This window comes from Ursus arctos, unplaced genomic scaffold (genome assembly GCF_023065955.2).
Source record: "Ursus arctos isolate Adak ecotype North America unplaced genomic scaffold, UrsArc2.0 scaffold_26, whole genome shotgun sequence".
Lineage (NCBI taxonomy): Eukaryota > Metazoa > Chordata > Mammalia > Carnivora > Ursidae > Ursus > Ursus arctos.
The window spans coordinates 28,296,006-28,308,878 of NW_026622941.1; the positions used below are offsets into that span (position 1 = coordinate 28,296,006).

The window sequence follows — 12,873 nt, forward strand, 5'->3', positions numbered from 1 at the left end:
ACAAAATAAGTGATGAATGTCTATGGAGCAAAGCCAAGCAGGGAAAGGAAGGGTTGCAGTTTTAAGTACGGTGGTCAGACCTGGTGCAGAGGGTAGCATCCGAGCAGACTCAGATGGAGAAGGGGTTAAAAGAGAGGAGGGGTTAAAAATTTGCCACAAAATACCAGAGACCTGAATTGAGCAGCAGAGTAAAAGGATTCTACACCATGACTGAGTGGGATTTACCCCTGGAATGCAAGGAGGAGTCAACATACAAAAATTGATCGCTGTAATATGCCACATTAACAGAATGAAGGGGGAGAACCACTCGATCATCTTAATTGATGCAGAAAAAGCATTTGACAAAATTAAGGGAAATGAGGGGTTAGTGGTGCTCCTTGTCTGAGGGAAGACCACTGCAGGCTGGTGGTGCAGCAAGTGTAAAGACTGTGAAGCAGAAAACAGCAAATGTGTTTGAAAACAGCAAGATGGCAGCAGATGGTGGGTCCGGCACACTGGAAAAGGTGTTGAAGGGGACCGTAGTAGCAGTGGAAGCCAAAGAGGGCGCCAGGCTTATGTGCGGGTGGGGGTGCTCCCTGAGGCTATTCAGTGGGGCAGGGACAGGACCTGACTTCCTTTTCAAAGGGTGGCTCTGGCTTTTCTGTCGGGAACAGAGCACAAGGAGCAAGGGTGGAACTGGAGGGGTTCGTTAGGAGGCTGGTGCAGTAACCCAGGGGACAGCCGATGGTGGCTGGATTAGAGCGGCAGTGCATGTGGTGAGGAGTGCTGGATTCTGTGTATATTCTGAAGGTATCACAGGATTCTCTGGGGGATTAGCTGTGGCTTGTGTGTGTGTGTGAGAGAGAGAGAGAAAGGCAGAGAACATGTCATGCATGACACCAATAGGCTCCACGCCCAGCATGGAGCCCAATGCAGGGCTTGAACTCAGGACCCTGAGATCAAGACCTGAGCTGAGAGCAAGAGTTGGATGCTTAACCAACGGAGTCATCCAGGAGCCCCAACACGGAGTCTTTCTTAAACTTTAGACTTTAACTATTACTGGGGATGAGTATTTGCACTGTATTTTACAACTAACAAGTGTGCCAGTGTGTGGTAACACTGTGGGCGAGAATCTGCTCTTACACAGAATTAAGTCTAGTTCACAGTTTCAGGGTTTGGTTTGGTTTCAGTTTTTTGCTTTCACCATTTTAATGGACACACCTGGCCGATATTAAGCTCAACTATCACTAGATGGCAGCGCAGCTTTAGCTGGCTGAAGAATGCCCAGCTACTAACAGTTCAAACCCCTTCACGGTAAACTGGTCCTAAAGGGCCTGCTGTCATCATTTTTAGGTGTGATTTAGTGACGTGGATTTACAAGTTTGCCTCCTGAGCAGCAACTGCAAACCTCACAGGAGGAACTGAGAGGAGGAAACCTACACGTTCACACAGACACGGTGCTACGGACTGGCTGCAAGGATAGCTTGGTGGAGAGAAGCTAGAAGAAAGGTTAAGCTCTAGAAAACCCCACACTTCATGCTTCATTTGAAAGTGTGGGGAGAAACACATTCTGAGACGGCAGAGGCAAATCACACTTCCTTGGGTGCATTTTCATACCCAATGTGGGACTTGAACTCAAGACCCTGATATCGAGAGTCTCATGCTCTACAGACTGAGCCAGCCAGGCATCCCTCCTTGGGGGCAATTTATATGTTGTTTGCATCTCAAGACTGATTTTAAAACAAAACTGGTGTCAATATTTTATTAGAAATGTATTTACAAACTTATTTGTAATTTATATTTATAAACACTTAAAAATCATGTTATACTTATCAACAGTAGCCTCCCAAAGTGGCCAAAGAAGTTATGTTTTTCTCATCATTCCAGATAATTCCATTACCCTTGTCCAACTGTTCTTCCAGTACTGAGGAAACACAAAGATGCAAAGCCCCTATTTTTAATGTACCCGAATTGTGTAAGAACAGAAAAACAATGTAACAATTTGGATTTAAAATGAGACACAATTGGAAGAGAAGGTGACTAGATGGCAAAGCAGCACAGGAAAAGATGCTCAAACAACATGGATGAATCTCAAAATAAACATGTTGAGTGCAAAGAAAGACAGAAAAGAGTACATACTGTATGACTGCATTTATATAAAAATCTAGAAAATGCAAACTAATCTATCGTGACAGAAAGCAGATCAGTGCCCGCCTGGGGATGGAGAGGGGGATGTGGGCAAGGACGGGAGGGAGGGATAATACGGGGCACTGAATATGCTCACCATCTTGATTTTGGTGATGGTTTCATGAGTATATATAGACCAAAACATCAGATTGTACACTCTAAATATGTGAAATTTATTGCATGTTAATTACACCTCGATAAAACTGTTAAAAATGAAATTTTAAAAATGAGACACTGATACGTAATGTTTGTTAAGGTACTCATTACTCGCTTTTTCTTTCATTTAATATAATTTGTTGAGTGTCTTAACTGCGCCAGAAGATAAAAGAGGAAAGAGATGGTCTGCTTCTCAGTCTAGTAGAGGAGCTAGGCAATGGCCACTCTGCATGATATTCTCGTTGGATGTGCCCACAGGAAGCTAAGAAAATGTCAAGATGTGTGTGTGTGTGTGTGTGTGTTGGGGAAGGCTTTTCAGAGGGCCTTACCCCTGAGCTGAGCTTTGAAGGTTGAGGAGGTGTTAGGGACAGCGAGGATGGGTTGTTTACATGGCTGTGGCTGCAGCTTGCCTTCTTAACCAAGGCCTAGAGAGAGAGAACAAGGCCCTGAGGCAAAAATCATAAAGACACATGATAGCTCAATTGTTATCAGACAGTTGACAAGTCGGCTTTATAGCAAGTGGGTCAATTTTAATAAAGCAAGACCATTCTTTCTTTTAATTAAGAAACAACAGTACACCAACACCAAGCAACAACAGAAAAGAAAATCCAGGTCTACTTTTCATGGCTTATCTGGTTTATCTTAAAGGAATGTAAGGCCTTTTCTGGACTATAGAATATAAAATAATCCAGGAAAAAGAACAAAAAACAAACCCAAAACATTTAAGTTGTACTGTAGAAAATGAGAGAGAGAGGAAGGTGGGATTGGAGAGAGACTAGTTATAGGAATTCAGGCAAAGGATCATAAGGCTGAACTAAGGCAACAGCAGAAGGAATAAAAAGTGCACCAATTTTAAAATTATTAAAGTGGGGAAAGGACATTCGGCAGTCCCTTTAGCCTAGTTCCAAGTTTTGGTTATGGTGTCTTCACTTTTTTTTTTGTCTTCACATTATTAAGTGCATCTTCAATGAAGAGCACTTAGATTTTTACTGGAAACCCTCTTTTCGTAGAAATGTTAGGCTTGCCTCCTCTCCCTGGTGTCTTGGGCAATAATTGGGATGTTCTTGCTATTCACAGGGATAGAACACAGAAGCCAGTTAAAAACGTTTGACAAATTGATCTTGAACATGTATTAAGGTTTATTGCTAGTAAGAGAATTGGAGAGTGTGTGGAAATGACAAGTTATAGTTGAGAAAAAAAGGTTTACACCAGCAGCTAATTTTTTTAAAAAGTAGCTAGTTAATAAATACAGTTTTAGGGGCCCCTGGGTGGCTCAGTTGGTTAAGCATCTGCCTTTGGCTCAGGTCATGATCCTAGGGTCCTGAGAGCCCTGCATTGGGCTCCCTGCTCGGTGGGGAGTCTGCTTCTCCCTCCACTCCTTCCCCCCTGCACATTTTCTCTCTCTTTCTCTCTCTCTCTCTCTCAAAAATAAATAAAATATTTAAAAAAATAAATACAGTTTTATTCACAGACATATTAGTTTTTATAAAGGAAATCTAGGGCAGAGTGACTAGGTGTGAATCCTACCCATCCACAGTAAGTACAGCCATTCATGCAAGGAGCAAATGAGCAGGATGTATCTGGGGTTGTTAACTGGAGTAACAAGTTTCATTCCCTTCCAGTAGTTCCTAGAGGGAAAATGAAAAACCCCATAAACCGAGGGCAGAAATGGAGAACAGAAGCAGCAAGCTCTAATTTTGAACAGGTGGCTGCCAGATCATTCCCCAAACTGCGGACTAAGATGCAGAAACATGACTTGCCTGTTTCTTCATTTGGGTCAATTTTCCTTTCCCTTTGGCACACCAGAGCGGGTTTTAATTGTTGTCAGGTGGGCTGACGAGTTGATTTTTGGAATATGTCAAGGGTTGGAAGATGGACACATGGGTCCAGAACCTGAGTGACAGAAGTAGCAAATAGATTTATATTGTACATTTATGAAAATTATAAAAGAGGACAAACATTATGATTTAAGCTCAGTTGAAGTCATCAAGGGCTTATACTGTGTCTGTTTCATTCACCACTCTCTGCCCGGTGCCTAGAAGTGTGTGCAGGGGCTCTGAAGGAATTGCCCCAAGATGTGCCACTTTGGCCTGCGGGTTCTTTCTGAGCTGAAAACAATCGAGGCATAAAAGACTCAGGAAGAAACTGACCTCCCCCGAACTGCCTAAAAGAATTTAAATAGAGGACGTGCTCCAGAAGAAATCCATCACCATAGATAACTACAGCATTAATATGAACTAGGTGTGATAGGGAGGAATTTAGCAAAGTCGGTTAAAATTCCTCTCTCTGTCCCATTGTTTCTGGGTGACCCAGCAAACATTTACTCCTTTTCATCTTCTGTGAATTACGTTCCTCCCCTTTGAAGTCCCAAACTCCCTTCTCCATAGTTCAGGATGACATATAAACCTCCTTTTACCTTTCTGTGTTTGCATCTTTCCTACACCTGGCATTCCCATAGGTACAAAATTCAATTTGGTTTTCTTCTGTTGATGTGTTTCATGTCAATTTAATTCTAAGATCAGCTGGAAGAAGCTTTGAATGGTGGAGGAATGGAAGAGAAACTTTTCTTCTCCAACAAGTGATTGGCACAGAGCAGACGCTCCACATTCTGACTGCATCTAGCAGAAGTTTGCTTCCCGCGCGACGTCGGGCCCGGCTCCTCCCTAGGCCCTGCCCCTTTAAGAAAGGTAGGAAAAGGCCGAGGGAGGCTGCTGGGAAGGGGGGCGGGGCGCGCGGTCACGCTCGCCGCCCGGAGCCGTGCGCCTGCCTGCCCGCGGGGGCTGGGGCGCCAGGTGCGGTTCTAAAGAATGCCGGGAAAGACGCAAAAAGGCGAGTGCTTAGCTTCCTTCGGCGCTGTTGCCGAGCCTGGTAAGGACAAAAGGAGGACTGTGCCTGCCCCTTTAAGACTGAGTCCCGTTCTCCTCGGAGGGAAATAATGTCACGAACACTTTTGAATTGACCCTTTTTAATCCCTCTTCTTTCCTTAATAACAGGTACCAAGTGCCCACCGCATAGTCACGTATTCATAAACGATGCTTCATTGGTGCTGGGGTGGGAGGGGGGGCGCCGTGTAGGCGACATGGTGTTCCAGACCAAAATCATCTCATATTTGTTTTGCTTTATTTATAAACTTAGGCTCCTGCGATTCAAGGGCTGACCCAATACTTTCTAATAGAATTAGTCCAGGAAGAAGTTAGGCTGTTAGAGACCCTGGGATCCCGAGGGCATGATGGGGAGATGACACCCACTGCAAGTCTATCCTGAGTTCACACCCAAGTGGCCTGACAGGCATTTTAGCTGCCCTGTGTTTTGATATTTTAATTGATGACGCGTTTAGAAGTGGGAGTTTTTGTGTATCTGGATTATCGTGAGAAATTGGAAGATCTTGCAGCGTGTTCTTACCTGAAAGCAGTTTGCTGTCCCCTCTGCACTGCTCAGAAACAGTCTCCAGGTCGACACAGTCCCCCTGTTATAACCAGTGGCATCACTTACGGATAACTAGACTGGCCGGTGGTAGGTGTTTGAGTTTGGGGCGCCTATTCTAAATAATTTGGGTGAATGGATATAGGACTATTTCAAACATTTATGCAGAACAGGTCAGAGGTCCCAAATAACTGAGCATATAGTTTGTGTTTAAACTGCTGTTTCTTACTCTTATCAAGGTGTTTTTCTACTGGAACAAGCCTTTTCGGCCCAGGCTTGGTAAAGATGAATCATCAGACATATTTACAGGAAGATATTTTCGAGTTGATATTCTTTTATGACAATTAAATCCATAAAGTTTTAAGAAAAAAATCTGAATCTTGGTTACATTGATGTTTTATGCCACAACAACCGTTACTGAAATAGAGTGTACTCGGTATAATTTGTATACCTTTGTCCACAATTATGGTTTGGTAACCATCGCAACTCTTGGCAAGACTTCATAAAGGCAGGAACTGTGTTGGCCCTGGTAATTGCTTTACCTCAGCGCTAGAGTCTAAGCTTCTGCAGGATGGAGACTTATTTTGTTCACAGTGCCTTATGTGAACTAAGTGGCTAAGTGGCTTATTAAATGTGTGAAAGAACTTTATTTGTGTGTGTGTGAAAGAACTTTAAAGGTAAACCTTATTTTATGTAACAAGCATGTGCCCGAGGTTTTCTCTCAAAATCATATGCTTGTATATTTGTTGTTCTAAATTATTAAAAGGCTTTTGTTGTGAAAGGCTTCCTTTTAAAAGGAAGGTTTTTTTAAAAGCTTCCTTTTAAAAGGTTGGATTTTCCTAAGTTGTTGCAGCAACACTTCCATCTGAAATGGACTTGCACTTGTGAATCATCTGCTATGGAGCTTACCCTGTAATACTTTCTCCCTACCTAATGGGATTTGGAAATGTCAGTGAACCTTGGAATTTTCAGTTTTATTTCTATTTTTAGAGACCCACAGATTCCAGTTGAGATCACCGTGGCAGCCAGACCCTTCCTTCCTCACGAGGAGCAGCCCTTCTTATCAACAGCAACATTGACAGGACCTGTGTTTTGGAAAAGGACCGATGGCTTTGGGCTTGGGTTGGAGAGCATTTGCACCATTTCCCATGAACCACTGTGGTGTCTTTCTGAAAGCTGTGAGAAGCAGTGGTCTTTCCTTGTTTCCCTGGGGCCAGTCCTCTTGGAGAGGAACTGGAAGCTTTTTGGACCCTGAGATGAAAGCTTTCCTGGAGGAGAACACAGAAGTCACCAGCAGTGGCAGCCTCACCCCTGAAATCCAGTTGCGGCTTTTGACGCCCAGATGCAAGTTCTGGTGGCAAAAAGCTGACCTGTGGCCCTACAGCGAACCTTACTGGGCAATCTACTGGCCAGGAGGCCAGGCCCTGTCTAGGTATTGCCCTAGCTGAAATGGGAAGCTTTAAGGCCCATAGAGATCCTTTCTGTTTTCTGCAGATTCCTTTTTTCAGCCCCTTCCAACTCTGCATTCTCCCTGGTCTTCGCAAAAAAACAGAGTGAAACCCCCAAATTCTTGTTTTCTTAATTTGGAGCAGTTTAAGCATACTCCAGGCTTATCAGGGTATTTCCCCAAATACAGTTCTCTCTCTAAGAGAAACCCTAGGATCAGCTGTCAAGACCCTAGATAGCTATGAATGATCTGGAAATTTCACACTATTCTCTGGTTCATGGTTCATAAGGTATGGCCAATGCAGAATTGCTAGATGGTACCTAAAGCCCTAGTTCTTCAGCTCTTCTAGTTTAATCTTGTGAATGTTGCTCCTCGAGCCTCACACTTGCTCCCTCCCTGGAGCCTCACTTGTCTCAGTCTCCCAAAGAATAAGAGATGTGAGTGAGTGGGACCCGTCAGGATTCCTTCTTCTCTAGTGGCTTACTGACATCTCAGGTGAACTCTGGACTTGAATCTGCATTTTTTTGTTTCTTTAAAGTAAGCTCTACGCCCAGTGTGGGGCTTGAACGCACAACCCTTAGACCAAAAGTCTGAGCCAGCCAGGTGCCCTGAATCTGCATTTTTAAGGTCTCCTCTTCCACCGCCCCCTCAGCCCCCATACTGCAAAAGTGTTGTTTAGGACATTTTCTCACATATTCACACTATACTTTTTATTAAAACACAGCTGCTGAGACAAAGGCAAGAGCTTTTAGCATTTCAATCTGGTTTTTGCTTTTACATTGGTAAATAATTAAACCTGCTTATATCTTAAGCGTATAGACCTCCGAAATGAAAAGAATAAGGACTTCTCATTTGCAGGAATGGTATGGCCTAACAGAATTAATGTTGTACATAGTTTTAAATGCAAAATAAATAAATGCATATGTAGAGCTTTTCAGAGAATCCTGAAGATTGGAAAGCTTTCTAGGTGTTATCAAACAATTCTGATGTTCTGGTTGTTGCTGCCAAATTTTCAAGCTTTATTCACTTACATCATACCTTAAAAATATTGACATTTTCAGTGACGTCTATTAAAGTGATTGTTTATCGACTTCAAATATAAATACAATCAAATTCCTTAACAGACTGAATCAGAGGTCACAAGTTCATGCACCCACAGATGTATTTTGTTTGGCCTTTACTTGTAAACTTAAAAAATCAGTTGCTAACATTTAAAACTTGGGAAATTCCAAAAAAAAAAAATAAATAAATAAAACTTGGGAAATTTCATATAAAAATGTCTGTTTTGAAAAACAGAAATATCTGATAACACAGGATTTCTGCATGACAACAGTGAGCTGAAGATGGGTAGCAGCTTTCCGTTTAGACAGGCCGTGTACGCCTGTACTTTGCCATAATCCCTGATATTCTTCACTTTCTAGTAGTAAGGTCAAGTGTCAGTTGATATTTTTTATTTCAGGGTTTCTCATCCATCTTCAGTGTTTGATAACTATTTAGCTGTGGTCCAAATTGTTTGGTTGACCTGGACTTTATCTTACCAGAGAGGTCATTATAATACCATACGCAGTAGGTAAAACCACTCTATGATGAACAATCAATCAAAAGGAGACCAAATTTTGGATCTAGTGATCCTTATTATAGCAATATTTTGTCAGTCTATATTCTTGATGCTTGACTGTTTCTGGATCATAGGAAGTGCTCAGTGTTTAAAAAAGACATTTTGCGGGGAGGGGGTAGGGTGTATGCCTGGCTGGCTCAGTTATTAGAGCTCGAGACTTTTGATATTGGGGTTGTGAGTTCAACCCCCATGTTGGGCATAGAGCTTGAAAAAAAAAATTTTTTTTTTTTTTTAAATATCTCTTACCGACCTTCTCCCATCTCAGATAGGTCTTTTTGCTTTCTTTCCAAATTAGGTATCTTTTGGATAATCCTGATGTTGTTAGAGGAAAGTCTGTGTTAGATCTTGGGAGTGGCTGTGGAGCTACAGCTATTGCTGCCAAGATGAGTGGGGCATCGAGGATCTTGGCCAACGACATAGACCCTGGTAAGGATTTCATAGTTAAAAATATCTAAAGCTCATGTTTATTTTCTTCCAGGATAAATATCTGTAAATGCCCCAACATATGATAGCTTATTTCCATGTGTATTTTGTAATCTGGTATTGTGAACTTATGTTCAGTGGGACGTTATGTGTGAGGATCCTGTGAGGCCTGAATTGAAGTGCATTTTTCTCAAGAGGATTTGTATTTATGCCTGTCGGATATCCCAAAGTGTACCAAGCTGGGAGCACTTACTGTTAATTTCTGGGTGAGGGATTTCCTGAAATATGTAGGTTGTGTGTATTTGATCCAAAACCCAAGTGAGGAGAGGCCTTGTGTTTTGAGGGAGATTTGATTCCATTAAAACCCAAGTTGAGACTTGGGTCTCAACTGAGACTTAAATTTTATCTGATTTTCTTTTAGTTTTCAATTTTACTGAGGATCCAGCTCTTGAAGATCCTTATTTTAGTTTAGTTTAGTTTAGTTTAGTTTGAGAGGTGTGGTAGAGAGGGGTAGAAGGAGAGGGAGAGAGAGAATCTTAAGCAGGCTCCACGCCCAGCGCATGAGCCCAATGCAGGGCTTGATCTCACAAGTCTGAGATCATGACCTGAGCCGAAATCAAGAATCAGACACTTAATGGACTGAGCCACCCAGGCGCCCCAGGATCCTTATTTTATGCAGGGGTCTTAGTTCTAACTTGCCAGGTTGCTCAAGCCCAAGGTTTGTTTCCCTGTCTCCTGGACAGCTGTAACAAACCAAACCTCTTGGTTATTAGATCAGCAAATGTTCCTTAAAACCTCCACATTTCTAGGTGTTTTGTATGGTTTGTTTTGTTTTCAGGATATCCATTCATATATTTGAAAATTGCTGTAAATAGTTTATATTGGTAGAAACTTCTTTACCTAAAAAACAACTTTCAACAAAAGGGAAAAAATATCGTTAGGAGATTTTCTAAATTACTTGATTAATAAATAGGGGATTAAAACTGCCTAGCATACACCAATTCATTTTGTGCTTTTTAAAGTTGCAGGAATGGCTATCACACTGAATTGTGAGTTGAACCAACTGAATCCTTTTCCCATTTTAACCAAAAACATTTTGGACTTGGAACAAGATAAGTGGGACCTTGTTGTGCTTGGAGATATGTTTTATGATGAAGACCTTGCAGACCATCTTCATCAATGGCTGAAGAATTGCTTTTGGACCCACAGAACTCGAGTACTGATTGGTGACCCTGGGCGACCCCTGTTCAGTGGACATAGCATTCACCATCAACTGCACAAAGTGGTAGAATATTCACTTCCAGAGCCTACGAGGAGGGACAACAATGGATTGACGACAAGCACAGTATGGGATTTTCAGCCTTGAGTTGTCCAAGTGCTTCCAGTATGAATATGGCTATGTTTGGGTTTAACCCTAAAAGACCCTCCAGTTTAAAGCATGTAGCATCTCGTTTCCAAAATATCAAGTCTTAAAGTTTTGTCAGCTGTTGTCCTGTAACTCATTCTGCATTATGCCAAATATACAAATGTCTACCTGCAATTTTCTGGTTATACTGCTTAGAATTCTAGAAGGCAATACCAAAATGGTAGCAACATATAATTTAAGTAGTAGAGAGGAATGAGAAAGTGTAGGCGAAGTCTGTTTCTGTAGTTGAGGACAACTATATGATGGGTCTTCGAATGAGACACAATGCAAAATATAGAAGAGTACTGTATTTTAAAAAAAATGACCTGTAAAGATCAGAGCTGCACTTAGTATGGTACAGAGTACGTGAGCTTTGGAGTCAGGCAACTCTGTCACTTTCCAGTTGGAACTTTAAGCTAGTTAAGCTCTCTGAGCTTTAACTTCTTCATCTATAAAACTGTAGCAAACTTAATAAACCTCACCTGAAGGCTATTATATTAAATGAAAGTATAAAGTGCCTCATACAGTATTTAGTACATAATAGGACCTCAACTGACAGTCGTGGGTAAAAATAAAGATTTTAGAATTTCATATATACTGTGACACCTTTTGATGTCTCTTTATGGTTCACTAAGGTTAGCTAGAAATTGGTTATGTGGGGCGCCTTGGTGGCTCAGTCGTTAAGCATCTGCCTTCGGCTCAGGTCATGATCCTAGAGTCCTGGGATGGAGCCCCGCATCGGGCTCTGTGCTTGGGGCAGAGCCTGCTTCTCCATCTCCCACCCCCCCTGCTTGTGTTCCCTCTTTTGCGGTCTCTTTCTCTGTCAAATAAATAAATAAAATCTTAAAAAAAAAAAAAAAGAAATTGGTTATGCTACCACTACATGACCCAGGTTGTTAAGATCTTATATATCAATAAAAATCCAATGACATAAATGAGAATGTGAAGAAGAATATGTACAGTATATCACTATCTATGTAGAAAAGATGTACGTATGTACCTACATATGTATATACATATGGAATACATATTTGCTTGCAACATACAGAGCATATCCCTGAAAAGATAAATTAGTAACTGCTAACAGTGGTTGCCTTCTGGGAGGGTACTAGATAGCTGGTAGACTGGGGTGGGAGAGAGACTTAGGTTTTAGTTTTGGGTCTTATAATTCTGTACCATAGATTTTCTATTCTCTAATTCAAAACTAAACACCAGCATTATATGTGTTACAAGTGAAATATAAAATGCAGCCTTTCTAATAATGTACTCTTATGTTCTTATACACTGCTTAGGAATTGTTTATAACATGTGCATTATATATAAACTTTCTAATAATACACGCAAGCCACTGGGATTATGGTGCCAGGGAAATGTGATCAGAGCTATAGTCATACAGCAGAAGGGTGGAGAAAGCAGTTAAGGGCAAGTTGTTGCTTAGACAGGAAAAGAGGATAATTCAATGGGAGTTTGGAAGCTGGGGCTGCAGAAGATCTTGTGATTCTTGAACTTGGAAATCAGAGTTTATTTCAGCCCAGTGAAAACTCTTGTGCATCTAATTCCCATTGGTCTTCTGGGTCTTAAACATTATCAACTCTAAATTTTGATTCAGCCTTCGTTAAAATTAATAGAAATTATAGGTTACAACGGCATTGGATGACATTTGAGAGGAAAGAGTTTTGTTGACAATATCCTTTGAAAATTGAGAGTACTCTGCTGGTTATTGCCCTTCCCAGCAAGATAAGAAGGAGTAAATTACACTCTGGAGCACTGTGGAAATCAACTTGATGAGACAACGAGAAGATTTAAGTTTAAGTTTAAATATCTACAATCCCTGTTTCTGTTATCCTCTCTTGATGATTTATTAGGAGGGCACAAGAAGGTCTTTGAGATAACCAAATGTTACTTAAGATATTTAAAAATCTCCCATGTATAAAATGGTGAGCCTTGAATAACTTCATAGTTTAACGAGCAGGTTTGTATTAAAACCATTCACGTTTAAAGGGGTTATTGATATAGCTGCATTAATTTCTACCATATTTATAAGTGTTTTCTATTTGTTGCCCTAGTTCCTTGTTTCTTTTTTGGTGTTCCACTCTTTTCCTGCCTTCTCTGGTTTTAATTGAGCATTTTATATGATTCCATTTTCTCTCCTTCCTTAGAATATCAATTATACATATTTTAAAAATTGCGTTTGGTGGTTGCCCTAGTTTACGTTTACAACTAGTCCACTTTAAA

General features: G+C 41.2%; 1 protein-coding gene across 1 annotated transcript; it reads left to right on the forward strand.

Moving 5' to 3' along the window:
- The first annotated feature begins 5,034 nt into the window (after positions 1–5,034).
- Positions 5,035–11,573, forward strand: ETFBKMT (electron transfer flavoprotein subunit beta lysine methyltransferase). Its single transcript, XM_026502153.4, has 4 exons — positions 5,035–5,190; positions 6,736–7,177; positions 9,106–9,236; positions 10,256–11,573. The coding sequence occupies exons 2-4, from the start codon at positions 6,852–6,854 to the stop codon at positions 10,597–10,599; spliced, it is 801 nt and encodes a 266-aa protein (XP_026357938.2). The 5' UTR covers positions 5,035–5,190; positions 6,736–6,851; the 3' UTR covers positions 10,600–11,573.
- The last annotated feature ends 1,300 nt before the right edge of the window (positions 11,574–12,873 follow it).

What these genes read in the sequence shown, in the direction of transcription:
- ETFBKMT (XM_026502153.4), top strand. Translation starts at nt 6,852, where the DNA reads ATGGCTTTGGGCTTGGGTTGGAGAGCATTTGCACCATTTCCCATGAAC. An exon ending in GGAGGCCAGGCCCTGTCTAG is followed by an intron (nt 7,178 to 9,105) that starts GTATTGCCCTAG and finishes TTTCCAAATTAG; the next exon opens with GTATCTTTTGGATAATCCTG. An exon ending in GGCCAACGACATAGACCCTG is followed by an intron (nt 9,237 to 10,255) that starts GTAAGGATTTCA and finishes TGCTTTTTAAAG; the next exon opens with TTGCAGGAATGGCTATCACA.